General features: G+C 42.8%; 1 protein-coding gene across 1 annotated transcript in view; it reads left to right on the top strand.

The window, feature by feature from the left end:
* Window positions 1-23,721, top strand: part of RAB11FIP2 (RAB11 family interacting protein 2) — a 55,348-nt gene extending 31,627 nt beyond the window's left edge. The window contains exons 2-5 of the mRNA XM_089658797.1: window positions 6,794-7,215; window positions 10,119-10,560; window positions 12,064-12,154; window positions 19,017-23,721. Coding sequence (XP_089514923.1) covers window positions 6,794-7,215; window positions 10,119-10,560; window positions 12,064-12,154; window positions 19,017-19,244 — 1,183 coding nt within the window. The 3' untranslated portion in view covers window positions 19,245-23,721. The remainder of the gene's footprint in view (window positions 1-6,793; window positions 7,216-10,118; window positions 10,561-12,063; window positions 12,155-19,016) is intronic.
* Window positions 23,722-26,479: the final 2,758 nt, after the last annotated feature.

Here is a 26,479-nt window from a genome sequence, read left to right as displayed (position 1 = left end):
GTTAGGCGTCTCCATTTAAATGGAAGGGCATAGCAACCCCCTGAACACTCCACTCCTTCGACCTCGCTACCACTGAAGAGGTCACTAAGGTCTTATCTGAAGCCCGCCTCACCACCTGCCCCCTTGACCCTGTCTCCTCACAACTCCTACGATCACCCTCTTCCTCCATCCTACGCTCCCTCACACACATCTTTAATCTTTCCCTCTCTACTGGCACATTCCCCTCCCCTCTAAAACACGCGCACATCACTCCCATACTTAAAAAACCCTCCCTGAATCCCACTGACCCAAGCAACCTTAGACCCATCTCCCTGCTGCCATTTACATCCAAACTCCAAGAGCACTTAGTCTATAATCGCCTGAGTTCCCACCTCACCGACAACAACCTCCTTGATCCCCTACAGTCTGGCTTCCGCCCCCTACACTCCACTGAAACTGCCCTATTCAAATTCACTAACGACCTGCTAACCGCCAAAGCTACTGGCCACAATTCAGTGCTCCTACTTCTCAACCTCTCTGCGGCCTTCGACACGGTTGACCACCCCTTCCTTCTCAAACAACTACACTCTCTTGGCCTCAGAGACTCCGTTCTCTCCTGGCTCTCTTCCTATCTATCACAGCGCTCCTTCAGTGTTAAATATAACGCTGCCACCTCCTCTCCACTCCCCCTCTCTGTTGGGGTCCCTCAAGGTTCTGTCCTCAGGCCCCTTCTCTTCTCCATCTACACCTGCTCCCTTGGCCAATTGATACACTCTCACAGCTTCAACTACCATCTGTATGTCGACGACACGCAAATCTATCTCTCTAGCCCTCACCTCACCCCTTCAGTCTCCGCTCCTATCACAAACCTACTGAGCGACATATCGGACTGTATGTCACTCCACTTCCTCAAACTAAATCTGTCCAAAACTGAGCTCCTAGTTTTCCTCCCAGCCCGTGTCTCCCCCCCCCCCCCGACTTCTACATCAAGACTAACAACACCATCAGTCCCTCCCCTCAAACCAGAGTACTAAGTGTCATCCTAGACTCCAATCTGTCCTTCCAGCCCCAAGTCCATTCGCTGACAAACTCATGCATACTTCACCTCCGCAACATCTCCAAAATACCCCCGGAAACCACTAAGCAACTCATTCACTCCCTCATTATATCACGCCTCGACTACTGTAACTCCCTCCTCATCGGCTTACCCCACCGCAGGCTATCCCCGCTTCAGTCTATCTTGAATGCTGTGGCCAGACTCATCCACCTTACTAACCGCTCGGTATCCACCACCCCTCTCTGCCAATCCCTCCACTGGCTTCCGATTGCCCAATGGATAAAATTCAAAATGCTAACATTGACTTATAAAGCTGTTCATAATACTGCCCCAAACTACATCACCGATCTGGTATCCAAATACCATCCAAAACGTACTCTCCGCTCCTCACAAGACCTCCTACTCTCTAGTTCCCTGGTCTCCTCCTCCCATGCCCGTCTCCAGGACTTCCCCCATTCTCTGGAACTCCCTACCCCAATCCATCAGACTGTCACCTACTCTCACCTTTAGGCGCACTCTGAAAACCTATCTCTTCAGGGAAGCCTACCCCACCCTCAGCTAATTACTGAACTCCTCCACTCTTCCTACCACTCCATCCCCCACAGCTATTTCCTCCTGTACCACTATCCCCTCCCTCCTAGATTGTAAGCTCCAAGGAGCAGGGCCCTCGAACCCCTCGTGTATTGAATCGTATTGTTACTGTACTGTCTCCCTTTATAATGTACAGCGCTGAGCAAACTGTTGGCGCTATATAAATCCTGTATAATAATAGCATGAATTGGGGTGGTCTGAGATAAATTGTTGGGCAAAAAGATTAGTCTGGTCCAAAATAAATTGAAGGATTTTATGAGGGAAAAATTTTCTGTGTTGGGCTGCATTCCTGGCTATGCAGTGAAAGGGGGATTGTAGCTGATCCTTAGCTGGAAGGCAGCCATAAAGGGTTTGCCAGAGCATCTGGGAGGTATTTTTGGGCCCTGACTCTTGGGGTCTGGCGTGATATTCCAGTGCTGGTATTAGGCCTTTACTCCTGGGGTCTAGCTCTGTTGGCATTTGTCGAATGACCATTGGGGTGTATGGTGCTGCTTGTGGTTGCCTGCTACTCACAGTGAGTGTGGAGGAAGCAGTCCCTCCTCAAAGAATAAGAGTTCTTTGAGGAGGGACTGCTTCCTCCTTCGATTCGGTCATCGATCCACTACTTTCTACTGGCTCATATTCTGAATTGGAATCAGACAGTGGGAGCTCCCCGCTGCTCTCATCCGTCATACTTAGGATTTTAAATGCCTCCTCACTAGTGTAATATTTTTTGGAGATCTTGGCTGTATGACAGGTAAACTGCTGATGGGCAACTGTGATGGCGACTCTGTGATGGGTACACTGATTTGGCTGCACTGATGACAGATACAGATAGGCTGCACTGGTGTATGTGCTGACAGGTACACTGATGGATGTGCTGACAGGTACGCTGATGGCCTGTACTGAAAGGTATGCTGATGGGCTGCACGAAAAGTACATTGATTGGCTATGCAGACAGGAACACTGATGAGCTGTGCTGACAGGCTGCGCAACATGTACATTGATGGCCTGCATGACAGGTACACTGATGGGCTGTGCTGACAGGTATGCTGATGGGATGCACGACATGTACACTGATGGGCTGTGATGACAGGTGCACTGATGGGCTGGCAACAGGTACACTGATGGGCTGGTGACAGGTAAACTGATGAGCTGGCAACAGGTACACTGATGGGCTGGTGACAGTTACACTGATCTGATGGGCTGCTGTGTACAGTGGGCAATCAGAGCAGTCTGGTGCACAGTACAGTTTTTGGTAACTCACTGTTCCCCTTCTCCTCCTCACACAGCAAGTTACCGCTGTTTGTTTACATTTGCCGATCACATGGTAAACAGCCAGTTTAATTGGCTGTTTACTTTCATCGGAGAAGAGCTGTGTCCAGAGAACACAGCACAGCTGGGATCACCGCTGCAGGTGGCGCACACGAGGGGTGTGACCAGGAGGATGATGTCATATGACACCCTCCCAGGGGACGAGAGGCCCGCCTGGCCGTCTTTTTGCCATAGGCGGGAACAGGTAAGGTGTGGTTGCAAAGCATCAAAAGTGGTCAGGAACTTAAAAAATAAAAATAATCTCACAGGGCATTTGATGAGTGTCTTGAATGCCTATGCAACATGTTTAAGGCACTTTCCACATGAACGTTCCGATCGGGTCCACCTGTCCATTTTTCAGTCCGTTTACATCCGACCACCCATAGAGGAGAGTAGGTTGTGTCCTTATCCACTCTGCATAAGTGGAGCAGACATGGACCTGTCATCTGCCTGCTCAGCGGGGATTAGCAGGCAGGTTCCCTGCTGAGCAAGTGGATTCTGCTCCATGTGAAAGGGGCCTTAATGCATCCTAACGCAATAGGTAAGTTAAAGGCTACTTAAAAATTCAACACCTGTATGAACTTGCCCAAAAAAACCTAAGACATGTAAAGAATACGTTTCTCAGGAATGCCCCTTGCTTTCCAAAACTTGTAGAACGTGGTCCTAGCCTAGCCTATTTATAGCTTTATATTCTTCTGTAGTTCCATCTGAGTTAGAAGTCTTTCTGACCAATTGTGAAACAGTAAAGGTCAGAAGTTGTTTGATTTTCTTAAAGCGGTCATAAAAACAACTTCGGTCTGCTTCTTCCATAAGATAAATGAAATACCAGTTCATTGGAGCAGCTACCCTTAGGATTAAACAGTTGGTGCTTCTCCGACTCTTTTATTTTCTTGTCCCAAGGGATAGAGTTTAGTGCGAGGCAGAGATAGGAATTGGGTGCCTGAGAAGCAGCAGCAGTAATGGGTACTGTATTATTTATTTCATAAGAACAATAAGAAAGTAATTTTTTTACTTTAGGTCCCTTTTCAAATGTTCCACAAAGGTGGAGTGTATGGCAGAAACACAGCAAACACTGGAAGAAAGGTTATCTGGTCTGATAAGACCAAAATGAGTACCAGCCTTATCCTTACAACACTCTCCCCTTATTTTCTTTCATCAAAATTGACAGAGCCATACAGGGCAGTTGTAGAGGAAAACTTGTCTCTGTCTGGGATAGAGTTTCACTTTCCAGGAGAATGACATTAAACATACACACACCCACTGCTGCACTAAAGTGTAACAAAGAACCTGAATGTATTACTTTGGTCCAGTCAAATCCCAAAGTTAATCCTGTTTACAGTATCCTGTTTACAGTATGTGGCTGATCACCCATGATCCCCATTCAATTGCACAGAGGTGGAGCAATTTTGCCAAGCAGAACAAGAACAAAGTGCCAAATCTAGTTAGACAAAGCTGGCAGAGACTTACTCCAAAATAAGTTCTACTAAGTATTTCGGGGTGAATATTTTTCACAAATGTCTGCTGTTTAGCTTTGTTAAAGTAGAAGTATAGGCAAAACTTTTTTTGCATTCTGGGTAGAGCAAGGGAGGGTTTTAACCCATCAGGTTGTTTTGCCATCTTTGTCCCACTTCAGAGATTTCCCTTCACTTCCTGTCCCATAGCCAAACAGGAAGTGAGAGGAAATATTGCAATATCTCACACAGTGAGTGAATGTAACTGTATAAACCTAAAACATACAGCAAGTGAATCTTCCCCTTGGTACACAGCTGTGTCCACCATCACCCAGCATGCACACTCACCTCCAAGCATTGACCTATAGATAACAGGTCAAGAAGCACTCAAACCAACATCCACATTCATCGGTAGGTGGGATTCTGCTCCAACAGGTCTACTGCTTATGGGTGTACACAAATATAAAAGAAAAGGGGCTTCTCATACTGCAACCAATTTTATTGAATAAAGATGAATAATCTTAAAACCACGCTCACATAAGACATCAGGGTTGAAACCCTCATAAAACATATCAAGCAGGGGTAAGCAGAGATGGCGGTGATCGCCTCCGCACCGGAAATGACGTCACCACACTTTCGTCCAACGCATATCATGTGACTTCGTCAGGGATAGGAAGCAGGTGAGTATGGGAAGACTTTATAGGGCAAGTAAAGTTGGTGACTCCTGTCACAGTGTCACCTCAGTATTGTATCTCTCTCGTCTCTCCCCAGTGTATCCAGACAGACTGCTGTGCTCTCTGGTATCTTCCCTCAGCTCTAGCAGATCCCTCCTGTCTGCTCCCCAGACTACAGCTTGATATGCAGTATGAGGGTTTTAACCCTGATGTCTTATGTGAATGTGGTTTTATTATCATTAATCTTTGTGCAATAAAACTGATTGCACTATGAGAAGCCCTTTTATTTTATATCTGAGTACAACCCTAAGCGGGAGACCTGTTGGAGCAGAATCCCACCAGCCCTGATCAGCAGAGGAATTTGGATGTTGGTTTGAGCACCTCTTGACCTGTTATCTATAGGTCAACGCTAGGAGGTGAGCGTGCATGCTGGGTGATGGTGGACACAGCGGTGTACCAAGGGGAAGATTCACTTTGGATTTTTTGGGAACTTTTTATGATTATCACTGTGGACTGTCACTTTATACTCTATTGATACTCTATGTCACTTTTGTTTTATTCACTTTTGGTTTATTTACCTATATGTGAGCCATAACTCATTGTGTTCATGATATACAGTTATATATATTATTTACAGGCCCTGTACTAGATGGCCGGCAGGGTGTTTACCGGTTGAATTTCATACAGTTACATTCACTCACTGTGTGAGATATTGCAATATTGAGGTTTGTTTATTGGGCTCTGTCGGGTGTTTTTTATTCACTTTTAGTGAACTGTTTGTGTTGTGGGTGGGCTATTGATTTATTTTTTCACTCATTTATTTATTGATTAGTATGCTCTTTTTTTAGATAAGTGCAGCACTATTTACTTATTGTTGTGATAAGGAGTCCTGACACCAAAATTTAGGATACGTGGATACTGATCTAGAGCGATATCAAAGGAATTGACCTGTAGTATGCAGTCAAGGAGTCCTGACACCCTAATTTAGGATGCACAGCTAGTAATCAGGACTGTTATTGGAAAACTGACCCATAGTATGGAGGCCCTGACATATACAGATACTGATCAGAAGTGTTCTAAGGGCTTGAGTTGAAGCTGGCTTGTCTTAGTCTGTCGGGATGCCTTTCAAAATGAATGGCTCTACAATGTGCTAACCTGAATAATAAATTAAATGCTATGTGTTAAAGCTATACTAAAAAATACATCAATAAATATTCAACCATGTGTCATAAATAAAATCCCAGTGAAACAAAGTTCAAACGGAACTAGCTCTATTGGAGACTTGCTCAGTGACCAAGAGCCTATATTTAAACGCAAATATACGGTAAGTCTCTTGACAATAAAGTGGCCCAACATCCACTCTTCAAAACTAAAAGTTCACCATTTGATGCATTCAACAATATGAAGTTTACAATAATAAATCATCCTGCACCATTGTATCCCCCAACTTGGCTGGTGAGTCCCATCACCAATCATGCAGTGCTCTCACCTCCATATATTGACCCAATAAACACCAGGTCCAATAGTGCTTCCCCTTTATGGGATGGATCTTTTTCGTCTTCCCCCACTCTCCTTACATTTTAAACAGTTCCCGTCAGTACATCTGCATCATACACTTAAAGAACCAATCATGTGGAAAACAAAGTTGGTGGGACAGCAGAGCCCTTGAAGAATCCCATACACGGTTGTGTAGGTAAAGAGCATGGTCCATCCCACACTTCTTACCCTTTTCTTTCTGCATCTTGTAGGTGGTGTAAGCTTGAGTCAAAGCAAGGAAAAAGGAACAAAGACAGAGGAGATTTGAAAGTAAACATCCAGTTCATGAGGAACAATATGACAGCCAGTATGTTCGATCTCTCCATGAAAGATAAGACTCGCTCTCCATTTGCTCGTCTTAAGGACAAGATGAAAGGAAGGAAGCCTGATGGATCAGACACCTCTTCTGCAATCATTCCCAGCACAAGTGAACTCCATGGTGCTCGTTTCACCGAAGGAACTGAAGTCCCACCACACAAGACTAAACCCAAGAAGCCTTTCCTTCTAGGGCCTCAGCGTCTGTCTTCTGCCCATTCCATGTCAGATTTAGTCGGTCCTCCTCCCTCTCGACTCAGCTCTGGTGGGGTACCAGTTAAACAGCAGTTAGACTCCATCAGTTCTGCAGAAGAGAGCGGTGAGTTTATTCAGTTTATGTTTCCCTTTTTGCTATCCTAGTCACCATTAGCCATTATCAGGGCTAGCAAATCCTAGGCGTCAGGTTGCCCCAAAACCTGGGCCCCGCCAGCCCACCCACTACCGGCAGTGAGCAATAGGGCCCCAAGGAGAGCTGTCTTTACCGTGGGGCAGCTGCTGTCAGAGCAGACCGGCTGCCAGGATGCAGAGGAGGGTGGATTCCCGGTGTGTGCAGGGAGCGGTCAGGGCCCGCTGTCAGGCAGGCTCCAGTCAGTAACAGCAGTGTGCGCCGGGCTATGCGGGATGGGTGAGGCCAGGGGGTGCCAGCAGAGGGCCCCCGTGGAGGAGGAGGAAGTAGAGGAGCTGGTCAGGGTGGAGGAGCAAAATCCCCCCCAGTACTTTGTTGCAGCTCCCAATGGAGATCCTGGTGAAGATGAAGCACAGGCTCAGCTAACCCTCCTGGCACCAGATCCTCCCCACTGACACCATCTGGAGTTGCCGCTGCTGGATAGGTGAGAGCTAGTAGGACTGCTGCTTTCCCAGGTGTGTGACACTGCTCTACAGCTGTCTTGCTGCCCCTCACCTGTCCCGCCGCCCCCCTTCCATGACACGTCCCCCTCCTGTCCCGCAGCCCCCCACCTGTCATGCTGCTACCCCACCTGGCTCCTAACTGTTTTAGCTGGCTCTTAGATTCAAAGAGAATTTGTCAAACCCTGCATTATGTGAGGTAATCTGCATTCTCATAAGCATTGAATCTGTTCTAAATTTAGTAAGTCCACTCATTTGCCTCTGGAACCTACCACAGCAAGAATCCAGAGAGCACCTCAAATACTATGAGTGTGCTGCCTGCAACCATTGCTGTGTAACGTCCTTTCTTTCTGCTGCTGTATCACCAATCACTCATGAACTTCATTGTAACTTTGAGTATAATTGTTAGCTGTAATAAACTTTTTAATACCGACATATTTTAAGTCAGGCTTTGTGCCTATGAGAAGCAACAAGGAGCTTTCAGGGGTGTGTCTGAGATTTCCCCCCCTGCGTCACAGGCTGGGGTTCCCAGGTCAGCAAGATTACTGACACAGAAGAGATTGGAGTAGACTGGTGGAACATAACTTTACCCGTATGAAAGACTGGGCAATGAGCAGATAGAGTAATCTCTCTATGTGTTTCTCAGGGTTTAATTCCCAGTGTTTTCACTAAGGCTGGCCATAGATGGGCCGTTTATCGCCCGTTGCTGCCATGGATGCTGTCACCAATGCTTACGAAAAACGGCCCTTTTTCGTGGATTTTCCAGCATGACTGATAAAAAGAAACAAGAAGATCCACGAAAAACGGCCAACGGCATTGCCCCACTAACGGTGTGAATATCGGCCGATTTTTCGTTCGGACGAAAATTTGACCAATAAATGACCCGTCTATGGCCTGCATTAGTGATCATACTATACATGCTGTATTCCTACTACTGAACATAGTTAACACACTACTTAAACCATAGTGGATTGAGGGGTCAATTTATTTAAAATGTATATGTTTTAAACAGTTTTTTTATATTTTTGGTTTTATATGCTAAAGGATTTGCAGGGCAGGGCACCATAAGTCATCTAGAGGCAGCACACAAGTAGCTGCCCACTCCGGGTCTCATTTAGTCTAAATAAAACCTCAGAGGGAGCCGTCTAATAAGGGATCAGTCACTGCTCAGACATATTCACTTGTGTGTAAATTTCAGCATGAGCTAGTGAGGTCTGTAAAAAGCAGGATTTTTACAACAGAGCATCAGAGACAGAGATCATCATGTGAACATGAGGCTAAAGCTCCATCTGCAGACTAAAGCAGAGAATACAATATCTTTTTATATCTGACTTTACCTTTAAGGAGACATCCACACTGACAGCTTCTTGCGTAAGCAGCTGATCAGGAAGCAGCACACAGTTCAGTTTACCCCAGACAGTTACCCTGCTAATACTTTGTAGTACAGCTGTGTAAAGTGATGCACTCCAGCCATGAAGAGTAGTTCCTGTGGCAGGCAAATTTAGTAGAGGAGTTCAGTCACTCTTAACATGCAACATGCTACTATAGGAAAAGTTCCTGTTTTTGCAGTTTGTATGCCTCTTACACGGAGATCGTTTTAATCATTTTAGAGTGGGCATACCTTTTAAAAATCACCTTTACCAGTAACAGCTACCACAAGGGACAAAACCCATCTCTGGGCAAAAAATAAAATCCTCCTCATTCTTCCAACCCATTCACTATTATTAAGGAAAAAAAATGTCCCTTAAAAGTAATTCTTCACTTTCCTGACTCTGCTGTCATGTGTCCACGTTAGCACCTCTTCCACTAGCGAAGACCTGTGATCCAGTGCAGCAATCCAGGACTGTCACCAGTCAGACATATTGCCACTCCTCACCATTGCTGGACCTGTGATTATTCTGCCATAGGACAGCCAATGAAAAGTGTTCACAGCACCAGGTATCAAAGTGGACACCCAAATAAGGGCTCTCCCACTTTGTAGTAAGGAAGAAAAAAAGATTTGGGCCTTCGCACATCATGAAACTACGGATTTAGGTGAGTATTTGTTAATTGCTGCAGCGATTAGCTAAATGAGGGTGTGGGCATTGTTTATGGGGATATATTTTCCTGCCTAAACTTCAACAATTTTAATGTACATGCTCAAGAGTTTTTTTTTTAACTGCCTGTACTCTACTTTGTTCCTAGGGCTGAATTTATTGACTACTGATTTATTGAAAAAAAAACACCCAGACATGTCTAGGAGAATAAAAAAAAAGAAAAAAAGAACTTTTCCTTTACATGATTGGGTATTTAGTCTGGTAAATCAGGTTCTTAGTACATAACCAGCTTGGAAGATACCACCACTATCCTGTCTCACCAGTTATTACTGTCTTATAGGAGGCCTCAAGTCACCACACAGAAGAACGATGAGTGTAGACACATCCAAAGACAGTCAGCCGGAAAGTAGTGAATCCAAAATTGATTGGACCAACCGCCCCACTACTGAGCCTGTTCTTAGCAGCACTATTCCTCAGAAATTTGCTACTCTCCCCAGGCAGTGGGCCCCTGGAGATGAGCGTGCAGAGGCCTGGGACAGTTCCAGCACAGCTACAGGAACTTTTTCTAAAACAGCAGAGGGCAGGAGAGATGGGAAGAAGAAGGACAAAGTGAGCCTGCTAGAGAGAGTAACCGGGAAGAAAGATGCAAAAAGGTCGGAGCGACACAGTCAAGACATCTCTGATTGGGAGAACAGAGGCTCAGATGGTGTTCCTCAAGCAATGGCACTCGGCTATGAGTCCACCAATCCTTTTCGTGTGGGGAGTCATCCTCCAGAGAAGCGGTAACTATACTAACTTATCACTTCCTCGTCTTTCTTCATAGCCATGCCTAGCACTATAGTAGACATTAGAATTTGTTTCAGTAATGCTGCATTGCGGGCGACAAGGCGATCTACGCAGCTAATCAGCTGATGTGAAAATTTCTCAATTTGCAGCTGGCGACAGGTGTGAATGTAGAAAGTGTCTTTAATTTGAATGTGTCGTCAGATCCACAATGGAGGACCCAGAAAAGTTATTAGCAAGGTCGCTGGGGACAGGGAATGGGTAATTAGACGGGCCCTGGGAGATGGGAGTTAAGGTAATTAAGGAAGTTGGTATAACTGGACCCCGAATATGATACAAATAATGTAATAGGGTAGATGCGGGTATTGTTCTAGCATGCAAGAACAACCTACGACAATGCTACCAAGTCTATTTTACTACAGACATATATCAACGGTGCAAATACAACAGCCCAAATAATATATAACTACAGTGCACATACTATATATGCACAGACCAATATATCTGCAGTTCACATTATATTATATATATATATATATATATATATCTCCCAAATAACACAAATCTTCATTGCTGATACTATACAGTATGTGTACAGCCCAATATACCTAAAGTGCAGATACTATAGATGTATAGTTCTTCATATCTACATTGCAGATACTTTACAGCCCAAATAATATATATCCATGAGGCAGCTCCTATACTGTATATCTATAGCCCAAATTATATTTACCTTGCAGATACTATATATGTACAGTCCAATATATATCTACAGTGCAGATACTATATATGTACAGTCTAATATAGCTACAGCGCAGATACTATATACTGTATGTACAGTCCTGTCAGTATACACAATCACAGTTCTTCGGTCACTGTGGATAATACAATATCATCACTCAATCCTCTCTTTTCCTTCTCTGATATACTGGTTACACATATGAAGCTGCCATAACACACTATCTATTCATCCTTAAATACCCAAGAGAAGACCAAATACTCCAATGTTTAATACTACTTCTATGTTACACAATGATGTGGTACATGCAGCAGATACAAAATATGATTTCGCACCTTCTCATGCCCTGAATTTCTGTGACTTCTGATTTTCTCCTACTCCTCATACTGTATGACGGTACTATGTTTTTTCCTTTTTAAAGTATATGTAAATACCCCTTCACCCTAAACTAGATAAATAGATAGCGGGGGGGGGTAGATGTCAGGACATGTCTGATCAATGGAGAAGTGTCAACAAAGCTAGCGAACTGACCACGCTGTACTCTTCTGTGCTGTGTGATTCGTTTTAATAGGAATCTAAAGGAAACACCATGGATTTCACACAAAGGAAGCATTACATGGATGGTACAGCAGGCATATACCAGGAATATGAAATGTTGGGTATACATGCTCTTTAAGTATACACTGTATTCTCTATCACTAACTCTGGATCTATGCTGTATTCTCCATCTCTGATTGTGACTGCACATTGTGTTTTCTTGCAGGTCTTTCCCAAAATTCTCTACATTTGAGGTCTCAGCACAAGTAGGAAGTAACAGAGGACTGGATGCGTACCTGCCCCTCCATGGATCGCTGGTAAGTACCTTGTTACATAATTATAAGCTGGAAAAAAGACACAGGTCTACCCTGTTCAACCTATGTTTCAGACTATGGAGCGGCATGCTATGACATGCCCTCTCAGGGGAATTTAGTGGTCACAAATTAAAAAGGATGACACATTTTGGGCTCATATAAAATGTCCTAGGCTGCACCTGGCCACACACATTTTTGGTCACTGCGTTTATCGGTGTATTTTTATTCTGCATTCTAAGTGTATTTTCCATGCACTTCTATTTTGTCATATTTTTCATGTGTTTCTGCACATTTTCTGGACTCTGGACAACTTTTTATACAAACACATTATAAGGGTGTGTGTTTGTGTGCGTCGCATTCTGTGCTACTGTAACCCTGCAGCTCCCACCATACTGTGTGTAGACCAAGGTGTGCCCACTCTTAACATATAACCTTTGTATATGATATAACAGTCTTTCTCAACCTTTTTTACCCCAGAGGAGCCCTTGAAATAATTTATTAGATCTGAGGGAACCTCCATATTGGTGGTCAGTGGGAACAATGCCCCCCTTACAATGGTGGTCCAAATATCATCCTTACAGATAGCTAAAAGGATCACTGGTGTCATGGTGTGCCAAGTGGTGTCTTAAAAAGAATTATGTAGGCACCATAACATGGAAAATCAACCAGCCACAACTGAAGGAACCCCTAGCAACCTATGGAGAAGCCCTAAAGTTCCATGTAACCTTGGTTTAGAATGGATGTGTTAGACTGAGGAGACATGCTGATTTCTTTATTCCTTCTCCACACCTCCTTAACCTGCCCCTCTTAACACTCCATCATCATCCCCCCACCACATGGTTATCACCAACTCCTCTCCACACAGCCCTCTTCACGCCACCATCACTGACCCCTCTCCACACTACAATCACTAACCCCTCTCCACACTGCCATCACCTGCCCCACTTCACACTACTATCACCAACACCTCTCCACACTGCCATCTCTGACCCCTCTCCAGATTGCCATGATGGTCCTCTCTCCACACCACCACCACACCACTATCTCCTCTCCACAGTGCCATAATTGGCCCCCTGTACACCATCATCATCACCCCCTCTCCACACCACCAGCACAGGCCCCTCTCTACACTGCCATCCCCTTCCCACTCCATGTTGCCAGCACCAGTACCTCTCCACACCATCACCAACCCCTCTCCACACACATATCACCAGTCCCTCTACACACTTTCATTAATAGTCCCTTTCCACAATGTTATCCGCTGCTCCTGTCCACACAGTCATAACTGACCCCTCTCCACACTGCCTACTTTCCGCACTGTCATCACTTGCCTCTTTCTTCTCCACCCTGCCATTACTGACCCATCTCTCCATTGTCATGATCAGCCTCTTTCCACATTCCCATCACTTGCCCCTACACACCACCTTCATCGCCTCTCCACACTGGCTCCTCTTTACATTGCCTTCACTGACCTTCCTGCATACTTCAATCACCAGTATCTCGCCAAAATATTACCAGACCCTCTCCATGTTGTGCTTGATTACATTCAGACCTAATTAGCAGTTGGTAGAGGCAGCAAGGGGGAGTGCTGCATCTTGGGTGATGTTACAGCTTGTCTTCTTCTCTATGTTGATAATTCTGTGCTCTCTGATTACACTTATAATGATGTGTCTGGTAATCAGTGGGAGTTTAGATATATTTTATACACCTGTGAGGTGGAGTCCCTCTCTGTGCAGCTTGAGCAAAGACTGTTTTCATAGCTACCCTATTATTGAGATAAGGGAACTTATAGGAGTATTATAGATACCAGTATGAGCTTATTTTAAAATGATTTTTATAACGAAGTCATCAGCCATGTTACCTGCACACCAAACTATGGCAGTGTGGGATGTTGGTTCTGGGACATTCCAGATCCTAGTGCTACTGGGCGCTGGTTGTGGGTCACATAGGTCCAACCTCCCCAGACAGTATTGTACCATGTTAGCTGTAAATAGTAATGAGAAGATAAGGGGATACTTTTTACTGTCTAACTACTGTAGATAGTGCATGCAGAGACTCATATTGCATGTACTCAGGGCTTACCACTATGGTAGTGAGTAGATATGAAAAAAAGGGATACAGATGGTGATATGGAAGGAATGTTCCGAGAGGAAGTTTTGTATGATACAATGTAATAGTTATACAGTAGATTTAACCCTGTCTGATGTGAGGCCTTGGCTCTGGGGTACATTTTTCAAGCGTGGTAGCAAGCGTCCCCCAAATGACAGTATTTTGTAGTGCTGAGCTTACACTCTCCCATCAAAATGGACGGTAGGGAGCAATTAGGTAAATAATTGTGTCCTTGCGCCAAAGTATCAGTGTGAATAATCAGTTTTAATTGGCGCTTTCTGCCATGGAAAGGGAACACACCTGCAGATTTTAATGATGTGTTGCAGAATGGGAGAGTAGGAAGTGAGGGGGAGAGAGCGGTGTTATCTATAAGGAGAACTGGAATCAAATTCTTCATTTCTCATGTAAAAAGACTGACTTCACCTCTATCCCCTCCACCTCCACTATTAACAACATAAAATGTTCCTACAAATAATAGGAGGTGCTGAAATCCTCTGGGATAGGAAATACTTTTCATTACTGGACCTCATATTTCAGTGTCTGAAATTAAAACTATCTGTGTTAAAGTGCTTTTTACATGCAGTAGCTGTCTTTACAGTACAGTAATATACAGGTGAAACTAAAAAAATTAGAATATTGTGCAAAAGTTCATTTATTTCAGTAATGCAACTTAAAAGGTGGAACTAATATATGAGATAAACTCATTACATGCAAAGCAAGATAGTTCAAGCCGTGATTTGTCATAATTGTGATGATTATGGCTTACAGCTCATGAAAACCCCAAATCCACGAAAATTAGAATATTGTGAAAAGGTGCAATATTCTCGGCTCAAAGTGTCCCACTCTAATCAGCTAATTAAGCCATAACACCTGCAAAGGGTTCCTGAGCCTTTAAATGGTCTCTCAGTCTGGTTCAGTAGGAATCACAATCATGGGAAAGACTGCTGACCTGACAGTTGTGTAGAAAACCATCATTGACACCCTCCATAAGGAGGGAAAGCCTCAAAAGGCAAAAGAAGTTGGATGTTCCCAAAGTGCTGTATCAAAGCACATTAATAGAAAGTTATGTGGAAGGGAAAAGTGTGGAAGAAAAGGTGCACAAGCAGCAGGGATGACCACAGCCTGGAGAGGATTGTCAGGAAAAGGTCATTCAAAAGTGCTGGGGAGTTTCACAAGGAGTGGACTAAGGCTGGAGTCAGTGCATCAAGAGCCACCACACACAGATGGATTCTGGACATGTGCTTCAAATGTCGTATTCCTCTTGTCAAACCGCTCCTGAACAACAAACAATGTCAGAAGCGTCTTACCTGGACTAAAGAAAAACAGACCTGGTCTGTTGCTTAGTGGTCCAAAGTCCTCTTTTCTAATAAGAGCAACTTTTACATCTCATTTGGAAACCAAGGACCCAGAGTATGGAGGAAGAATGGAGAGGCACACACTGCAAGATGCTTGAAGTCCCGTGTGTGTTGATTTGGGGAGCCATGTCATCTGCTGGTCTTGGTCCTCTGTGCTTCATTAGGTCCACGGTCAACGCAGCCATCTACCAGGAGATTTTGGAGCACTTCATGCTTCCTTCCGCATGCAAGCTTTATGGGGATACTGACTTCATTTTCCAGCAGGACTTGGCACCTGCCCACACTGCCAAAAGCACCAAAACCTGGTCCAATGCCCAAGGGATTACTGTGCTTTATTGGCCAGCAAACTCGCCTGACCCGAACCCCATAGAGAATCTATGGGGCACTGCCAAGAGAAACATGAGAGACATGAGACCAAACAATGCAGAAGAGCTGAAGGCAGCTATTGAAGCATCCTGGTCTTCCATAACACCTCAGTAGTGCCCTAGGCTGATAGTTTCCATGCCACACCGCATTGAGGCAGTAATTGCTGCAAAAGGGGCCCAAACCAAGTACTGAGTACATATGCATGCTTCTACTTTTCAGAGGTCCGATATTGTTCTATATACAATCCTTGTTTTATTGATTGCATGTAATATTCTAATTTTCTGAGATTGTGTATTTGGGGTTTTCATGAGCTGTAAGCCATAATAATCACAATTATGACAAATCACGGCTTGAACTATCTTGCTTTGCATGTAATGAGTCTATCTCATGTATTAGTTTCACCTTTTAAGTTGCATTACTGAAATAAATGAACTTTTGCACAATATTCTAATTTTTCGAGTTTCACCTGTAGAGAACGGTAACAGCGTCTTTTGCTGCTGTGTTTATTAAACAGATGTTGCAGAACTACACACATGGTATGAAGAGTGTAAAGAGCCAGAACTGACATATCCCTCATAGGTAGTGTCTGGTGGAATAACACCACCTCTCTACTTTTATCACCTAGAACAGGATTTCTGAATCAGGGTTCCATGGAACCCTAAGATTGCTCCAGAGGTTGTTAGGGGTTTCTTGAGCAATGAGCAATTTCCGCCTCTCAGATAAGTTCCCTCTGACACCACTGATCTTTTTAGCTATCTGGCTAAGGGGGTAATTCTTCTCATTGACCACAAGTATAAGGAGCATTCTTCCCACTGACTTTTACACTAATTTGTCATGAGTTCTAGATATAGTCATTTCAAGCAGGCGTTCCCTGAGACCGGAAAGTTATTTCAAGGGTTCCTCTATGTTGAAAAAGGCTGAACTACAGTGATAGTAAACCTTTAATAAGAGAAATGTGTGGGTTTCCACTGTTAACCGCCATCTGAAAATGCTACTTGGCTTTCTTGCTCTGGCGTTACTGCTTTCAGTCAGTCAGTGAATGGCCTGGAGCCAACATGCCACAAATGGAACCAGAGCTCCTGATATGCATTCGCGATTAATCACATTTAACATAATGAAGCCAGAGGATCAACATGAAAGTCAAGCAGAAATGTGTGGCCAGCCTAGATTCCACATGAACAACCATGTCAAGTTTAAAGTCAAACCACGTCAAGTCAAAAAGCTAGCATGATACTCCTGACAAATATAACTTGGTCAAATATGACCCCTGAAATGAATAAGGACATACAGCATCTTGGCCCTTTAACTCCAAGCATGATAAAGGAAACAGCTTGGTTCCATGGCCCCAGGGATGGTGGAGGACACATTTTTGTCCTATGAGTCTGAGATGATGGAGGGCATATGTTGCTCCTCTGCCCCTGGGTTGGTGTAGTGCACATCATGGTTCTTTGACCCCTGCGATAATAAAGGGAACATTTTGCTCCTATGAATCCTGGGATGAGGATATGAAGTACACATTTTTGTCCCATGAACCGGAGATTATATAGGGCACACCTTGGTCCCAGGATTCCCGGGTTAATGTAGAGCACATCTTGGTCCCATGAGTCCATGGATGATGAAGGGCACATCTTAGTCCTGGCACCCTAGAAAATATGATAAAGGTAACACATTGGTCCCATGACCCCTTGGATGATGAACATGTTTACCTCCTGTGTCTGGGATGATAAAAAGCACACCTGGGTCTGAGAACACCTTGATTGATGTAATTGGTCCCTTGACCTAAAGGATGATAGAGTACACAAACTGGTATCATAGCACTTAGTTGATGTAAGACGCATCTATGTCCCATGAGCCTTGGCTGAAGTAGGGCTCATCCTTGGGCCTGGGACCACTGGGTTAATGTAGAACACATCTTGGTACCATAACCCTGGGGATGTCAGAGGACACACCTTGGTCCTGGTACACTAAATAAGACGATAAAGAGAACCCTTTGGTCCCAGGATCCCTGGGTGATAAAGGGAACATGTTTCTCTTGACACATCTTGAGCCTATCATGATGGAGGACACACCTGACTCCCAGGACTCCAGGAATAATGTACACATTGGTTCCATGACACCATGGATGATAGAGGTCACACCTAAGTTTCATATCCCCTGGGATTCTGATGAAAGCACCTTGGTCCCATAACCCTTAGGTATAATAGAGGGCACAATTTGGTTCCATGACCCCAAGGTTGATGTAGAACACATCTTAATCTCATGACCCCAGGCACGATGGAGGACATACCTGGGTCCCAGGACCCCAGTATGATTGAGGACCCACCTTGGTTTAATGACCCCAGGGATGATGAAGGACACACATAGGTCCCAGGACTCCTTGGATAATAGAGGATATATCTTTGTCTCATCACCCCTAGGATGATGATGATGGACATACCCTGGTCCCATAACCCCAGGGATAATTGAGGACCATGGGGTGAGACCATGATCTACTCAAATATTTGTAGGGAGAACCAAGGAGTGAGACCATGATCTACTCAAATATTTGTAGGGAGGACCATGGAGTGAGACCATGATCTACTCAAATATTTGTAGGGAGGACCATGGAGCGAGACCATGAGCTACTCAAATATTTGTAGGGAGCCCCTAGAGATGCAAGAGAGTTGATATAAAAGTAGAACAAAATGAATCAAACTCTTTCATTATATAATGACAGAGGAAAAGGTCTCTTCTATGTAAAAGCAATGGATTTTTGCCAAAAGTCGTAGTCGTAAAAAATTTCTTTGCATGGGAAGAGAGTTGGGGTTCGTCTACCAACCCCAATAGACACATCTTAAGGCAGCAAATATTAGGAAGATGAAGAGTGGCTTTTATAAGATATAAAATTAGAATTGTCTTCAGATAAATACAGTGCATATAAGACTCCATGTACAGATAACTGATGGGTATACCCATATTCTGATTTCAGTCCATAACCAGATTGGTCTTGAACCCTGTGTATTTCCCATATGATACGATTGCTTTATTTCCCACAGGATCAGAATCCATTAGAGGGATCTGGTATGTACAGTCATCTGACACGTTCAGAGGTGGAGCGGGAGCTGCTCAAGCACAAGGAACTTCTGAAGAAGAAGGACAGTCACATTCGGGAGCTGGAGGACTACATTGACAACTTGTTGGTGCGGGTGATGGAAGAGACGCCCAGCATTCTGCGGGTCCCCTATGTGCCTTCCAGGAAAGCTGGCAAATTCAACCAGAGTTAGCCAGCCCCCATTCTGAAAATCCTGAGAGGTGAATGTGGCTGCTACGTCTTCCGTATGATCCTCACAATACCCAGAGTTCTCACTGCCCAAATCACTGGAAACAGTCCTCAAGATGCATCAAATACAGCCATGAAAAGTACAATCCTCCGCCTGAGTGCTCTGGTGGAATAAGTGTAAATATTGGGTACAATGAAGGTTTCAGTTGCTGCATTATCACCCCATGAGGTTCCAGGGGGTCACTGTATTTCTGAGCACATCTTCTCTTCCATGGTGCTATCTGCTGTACTGGCCCTAAATGTATTAATGTGCAATTGGGTCCTCTAAGAATAGGGACTGGAGGGGGGTTTCATTTCTTGACTTATTTATAGGACATTAACAGAGAAAAGAATCTCTGCTGGGTGGAAATGTTAACTTCCACAGCAAGAATCACTTTGTGCAATATCCACCTTAATGTATCCACTCTTCCAGACTCTTGGCTCACCTACCTAGCCAGCTCTCCATGGGCCTTCCTCTCATAGTATTATATTTATATACTGCGGGTAAATCTGGAATAATGATTGTATAATGGTACCAATGTCACACTGACTCCAAGCAATGCTGCAGTTTTTAGGGTTCACTTTTTAGTATTATAATTGACAAATTAAAAGAATGCTGTGAAATATGTGCCTAATATTAGCCTGCTAAATTGTAAAAGGAACGCACTGGAAATACATATAAACAACTGTATGAATGCACTATATGGCCAAGAGTATGTGGACCCTCCTCCAAATGACTGAGTGAAAGTTACAGTTAAAACTACAGTATACAAAGAAATTTTAGACAATTATGTGTTTCCAACCTTTTGGTAACAGTTTTGGAAAGACCCTTTTCTGTACCAGCAGGAAGATACCCCTATGCACAAAGTCAGCTCCATAAAGACAAAATTTGACCAGTTTAGTGTGAATGAACTCAAGTGGCCTACAAAGAGCCCTGACCTTACTGGACACCTTTGGTTAGATCTGGTATACCAATTGTGAGCCAGGTGTTGTCATCCATCATCAGTATCTGAATACACAAATTGCCACACATTCCCACAGACACACTCCAAAATTTTGTGCAAATCCTTTACAGAAGAGCTCATATAAAGAACACCATATAAATAGCTAGGGTTTAAAATCAGCTCTTATGGGTGTGATGCTCAGGGGTATACAAACCTTTGATTGTATATTGCGTGAGACCTTCAAAAACTTGTGTTTTAAACATACATTTTTGTGAATGGGATAAACCTAACAGTCTGGTATAACAGCAGTGGGCCCATTTTGGTATCTATTAATGATCCAGTGGAAAACACAAAAAAATTATTTGGTCATTTATACTGATGATGTAAAATTGAGAGAAATTGTAAACATAGCGGAATGTGTCATCATTGTACAGAATAATCTCATCAGAAAGGATCTGGTTGCATTATCCAAAACACGGTTAAACGGCAGTTAACATTTTACCTACATGTGCCATGATAATAAAACTGGTCATTACATAAAATAGAGTTGAGGGTGAGAATACTGGTCCACAACACTGAGCTGCTCTACTCAATGCCAAGTGGCAGCTGCACCAGCCAATATATTTTTGGATATATAGACAGACAGTATACAGGTTTAATACTGTCCCTGTATGAATCGCTTATAAAGTCAAGTATAATACTGCCCTTGTATATATCACTTATAAGGCCAACATAATATTGCCCATATATAAACCACTTTTAAGGCCAAGTATAATACCAGCCTTCTATAAATCGCTTCAAAGGCCAGGTCTTGATTATGGGGCATGATTTTGGCACATAGGCATATTGAAGAGGGTTCAAAGGTGGGCAGTTTAAAAAAAAAAAGTAACAAAAAAAAAATCATTTGAAAGATATTACAACTTTGGTAGGGTCAGTTTAGAAGGAAGATGTCTCAGAAACAACTTGATGAATATGTATAAATATAACCAAAGATAGTATTAATGTTGAGCAAATTAATCTGGGTCACAATGACTGTACAGAATACCAGTATCTGTGTGACACAAAGATGATTGTACCAGCAGGATGAGGTCTTTACAGTCAGAGTGGTTACCCTGTCACCTTGCCCATTCAAGCAAAAGTATTTAATTAAACACACCCCCAGCCACTTCATACTTAACTCTCTAGCGTTATCCCACCGATCCTTTCTTTGTAAACTGAGATGATAATAAGTTAAGCATCATTGCTACAGAAACCAGGCACCAAAATAAGCAGGTGCTGGGATGGAGAACTGCAGCAATCAAAACTTACGTGGTTATCTTTGTTACTTTCAGCCTTAATCAGACAGTAAAAAAGCAACTAATCAGAATACATTATGGAATCTGACATCAGCAGTGTGAATTCTGATTGAATTAATTTAGTCGTTAGCACTGTTTATATTGAACAGCGGTATACATTTCTTATTAAGAAGCCAAAACCTCAGTGTTATCTTTCCATTATTTATAAAGTGCCAATGTGCTCCAGGGACATGGGAGCACATGTAACCTTTGCCCTGTTTAGGCTGAGGATGAATGTTACATTCCCTGCACATTTGCCAGGCTGTGATGGAAAACTTTTTTTTTTTTTTTTAATGAAACATAGTGTTAGCACAATGGAGAGATCCAGCCAACACAATCATTAGTTGCATTACAGCTGAATAAAAGCAGTTACTGTACTTTAAATATTTGGTGGCCATTCACTGACTGTTACATTCATCCAATGCAGATTAAATGTAGTAAATATCAGCAGGGAATGTGTGGCAGTTGCCAACGAATGTGCAGCCAGCAAATATGCAGTTGGCAAGTGTGCCAGTAAATTTATATAGATGTGCCCTACCATGTGCAAGAACAGTGTAATACAGTGCATTCATAAAGTATTCAGACCCCCTTCACTTTTTCTATTTTGTTATGTTGCAGCCTGATACTACAGTTGTTTAAATTAATTTGATTTCATTAATCTACACTCAGTACCCCAAAATGACAAACTGAAAACATCATTTTAGAAATTTTTGCAAATGTATGAAAAAGGAAAAACTGAAATATCACATTGGCATAAGTGTTCCGATCCTTTGCAACAAAACTTGAAATTGAGCTCAGGTGCCTCCCATCTCTCTGTTACTTCTATAGCGCTGTTAATTTATGCAGCGCTTTACATATATATTGTATATTCACATCAGTCCCTAACCCTCAAGGGGCGTACAATCTAAGGTCTCTAACTTAAATTCATACATACACATACTAGGGTCAATTTAGACAGGATTCAATTAACCTACCAGCATGTCTTTGGAGTGTAGGAGGAAACTGGAGTACCCGGAGGAAACCAACGCAGGCACAGGGAGAACATGCAAGCTCCAGGCAGGGAGTGCAGTGGTTGGGATATGAACCAACGACCCTAGTACTGCCAGGTGGAAGTGCTAACCATTTAGCCACTGTGCTGCCCCATTGTCTTTACTGAGATGTTTCTACACTTTGGAGTCCACCTGTGTTAAATTCAATGGATTGGACATGATTTGGAAAGGCACACACCTCTCTAAAAAAGGCCTCACAGCTGACAATGCATACTGTATCAGAGCAAAAACCAGGAGGTCAAAGGAACTGCCTCAAGAGCTCAGAGACAAGATTATTGTGAGGCACAGATCTGGGGAAGACTACAAAAAAATTCTGCTGCACTGAAGATTCCCAAGAGCACAGTGGCCTCCATAATCTTAAAATGAAAGAAGTTTGAAAAAATTGAACAATCAGGGGAGAAAGGCCTTATTAAGAGAGGTGACCAAGAACACTATGATCAGTCTGGCTGAGCTCCAAAGATCCTGTGTGGAGATGAGACAAAGCTCCATAAGGACAACCATCACTGCAGCCATCCACTGATCTGGGCTTTATAGCAGAGTGGCTAGCTAGACGGAAGCCTATCCTCTCCTTTCAGGAACTAAACTTCAAGTGTTGTTGCAAAGAGTCTGAATACTTATGCCAATGTGATATTTCAGTTTTTATTTTTTCATAAACTTTCAAACATTTCTAAAACTCTGTATTAACTTTATCATTATGGGGTACTGAGCAGATGTGCAGATTAATAAGAAGAAATGCATTTAAACAACTGTAGTATCAGGCTGCAACATAATAAAATTGAAAAAAGTGAAGGGGGTCTGAATACTTTATAAATGTCTATGTATGTATGTATGTATGTCTATCATACAGAGGAGGCAGGCCTTCTTCCAACAAGGGGGGACATTCCCTTTAAGGCTTGATCCCATTTACACAGAATGGATCCAGTCACAGGAGGCTAATGGCCATACTAGCTGTGAAAATGACGGTCAGAAAATGGCTGAAGAAGAAAACTGTAAACAGCAAAGTAAGCTTGTTCCTGAAATGGCTCATTTGGAGTGTTGAGGTTTATTAAAATGTGTCATTAGTTATGTGGTGTACAATGTGTTTTACAAAATAATAAATGGGCTTTGAAAACATGGAGGATGTCCACAGCCAAATTACATACATAACAATGACCAATAGCAACATAAAGGCTCCAGTAATATTACAACTTTACTAGATGGCTCTTAAAAAATGGTTTATGTGTATTCAGTGGATATAAAAAGTCTACACACCCCTGTTAAGATGTCAGGTTTCTGTTATGTAAAAAAATGAGACAAAGATAAATCATTTCAGCACTTTTCCACCTTTAATGTAACTTATAAACTGTACAACTTAGTTGAACAACAAACCGAAATCTTTTGGGTGGAGGGAAGTAAAAATAAAAAACTAAAATAATATAGTTGCATAAGTGTGCAACTAATACTTTGTTGAATCACCTTTGATTTGATTCCAGCACTCAGTCTTTTTTGGGTATGAGTCTATCAGCATGGCACATCCTGACTTGACAATATTTGCCTACTCTTCCTTGCAAAAACACTCCAAATCTGTCAGATTGCGAGGGCATCTCCTGTGCACAGTCCTCTTCAGATCACCCCACAGATTTTCAAATGGATTCAGATCTGGGCGCTGGCTGAGCCATTCCAAAACTTTAATCTTCTTCTGGTGAAGCCATTCCTTTGTAGATTTGGATGTATGTTTTGGGTCGTTGTCATGCTGAAAGATGAAGTTCCTCTTCATGTTCAGCTTTCTAGCCTGAAGGCCAATATTGACTGGTATTTGGAACTGTTTTTAATTCCCTCTACAATACTCAGACTATAATACATTTTCCCACATGCTTTTGGGAGACGTCAGATGTGTTTTTGCAAAATTTACCCAGGCTTGGATGTTTTTCTTTGTAAGAAAAGGCTTCCGTCTTGCCACTCTACCCCATAGCCCAGACATACGAAGAATACGGGAGATTGGTGTCACATGTACCACACAGCCAGTACTTGCCAGATATTCCTGCAGCTCCTTTAATGTTGCTGTAGGCCTCTTGGCAGCCTCCCAGACCAGTTTTCTTCTCATCTTTTCATCAATTTTGGAGATGTCCAGTTCTTGGTAATGTCACTTGCACCATATTTTCTCCACTTGATGATGACTGTCTTCACTGTGTTCCATGGTATATCTAATGCCTTGGAAATTCTTTTGTACCCTTCTCCTGACTGATAACGTTTACCAATGAGATCCCTCTGATGCTCTGGAAGCTCTCTGCGGACCATGGCTTTTCCTGTAGGATGCGACTAAGAAAATGTCAGGAAAGACCTACTAGAACAGATGAACTTTATTTGGGGTTAATCAGAGGCACTTTAAATGATGGCAGGTGTGTACTGACTCCTACTTAACATGATTTTGAATGTGATTGCTTAATTCTGAACACAGCTACAGCCCCAGTTATAAAAGGGTGTGCACACTTATGCAACCACATTATTTTAGTTTTTTATGTTTACTTCCCCTCTCTAAAAGATTTCAGTTTGTCTTTCAATTGAGATGTACAGTATATATGTCACATTAAAAGTGAAAAAAGCTCTGAAATGATTTATCTTTGTCTCATTTTACACACAGAAACCTGACATTTTAACAGGGGGTGTAGACTTTTTTTATCCACTGTAGCAGCAGCTGTATTACATTGTCACTCCCCAAATTTACTATATCCCTGTGTACAATATGGTGAAATTTTTCTGTAGGTCTACATAGTGTTATAATGTAATTGTGTAACCTAACAAATCTGCAAGGACAAAATATTGCCATATTGTTAAGAATGTTTGTTATGGCCAGTATTTTCTATGTGTGAGATTAACTCTGCAGTGCAGTAAGAGGAATCTCCTTATGGACGCTTGCAAACAAAGATATAAAGGTAGCAAACATGTCATGTGGTTGAGCCCTGTTGTATAGGCATCAATCACATGACCACTGCGCCCCATTGTTTGTCTGCAAAAGAGGAAGTGGCATTTACTGTAGTATTTATGCTCTTTATGCTATGTTGGGTGATTGAGCTGTGTTTACCTCTGCCTATATGTTCATTAAAGCAGGACTGAACTATATTGGAGCACCACAAACTGAAAATGCTATTTAATTAATTTTTAATATTCAAAGCAAACTCTCCTATCCACCCATGTCTCCATGCTTTATTCTGTTGAGAAATCACTTTGAAAAACACCCCATAGCATTTCTAGCTGTGGTAATCTTGAGTAAGGGCAGATGATACATGTAGAATTTACCTCCTAGAATCCATCTGCCCTTAGCTCAGGCAGCCAGACAGGAGGGTGTGCTTAGCTAAGAAAACCTCTCCACCAGCTGAATTTTTTTTTTAAATGCCCAAAAAGACTTCTGAGATACAAAATAATTTTGACCTAGTCCACCAATCAGGAAGCAACTGAAGACATGTAAAAACATTTTAAACAAATAAATATAATATACCTTCCTATCTATTTACTAATGCTAGCAGCATAAGGATTAAAAATAGTTAATGTTGACTGAGAGTGTTTGCCAGTCTTGTGCAGTCTGTGTTTTGTGTGTGTGCTCTATGCAGTTTGTAATATGTTCTATGTATAGTGTGTATGCTCTGTGCTTTTTATGCTGTGTGGTCGATGCTGTCTGTGCTCTATGTTGTACATGCTGTGTACTGTGTGCATATTTTTCACTCTATGTGTGTGCTGTATTGTTTGCATGCTCTATAATGTGCATGGTGTGCTCACTGTGTGCTCTGTGCTGTTTATGTCATGTAGTCAAGTCTGTGTATAACATGCACTGTTTAAGCCATGTTTGCTGTGGGTGCTTTGCACTTTTTATGCTGTGGGTTAGTACCGAGTGCTCTA

Source organism: Staurois parvus, unplaced genomic scaffold (genome assembly GCF_062004578.1).
Source record: "Staurois parvus isolate SC_StPar_1 unplaced genomic scaffold, SC_StPar_1.0 ptg001095l, whole genome shotgun sequence".
Lineage (NCBI taxonomy): Eukaryota > Metazoa > Chordata > Amphibia > Anura > Ranidae > Staurois > Staurois parvus.
This window is presented reverse-complemented; position numbering and strand designations above follow the sequence as displayed.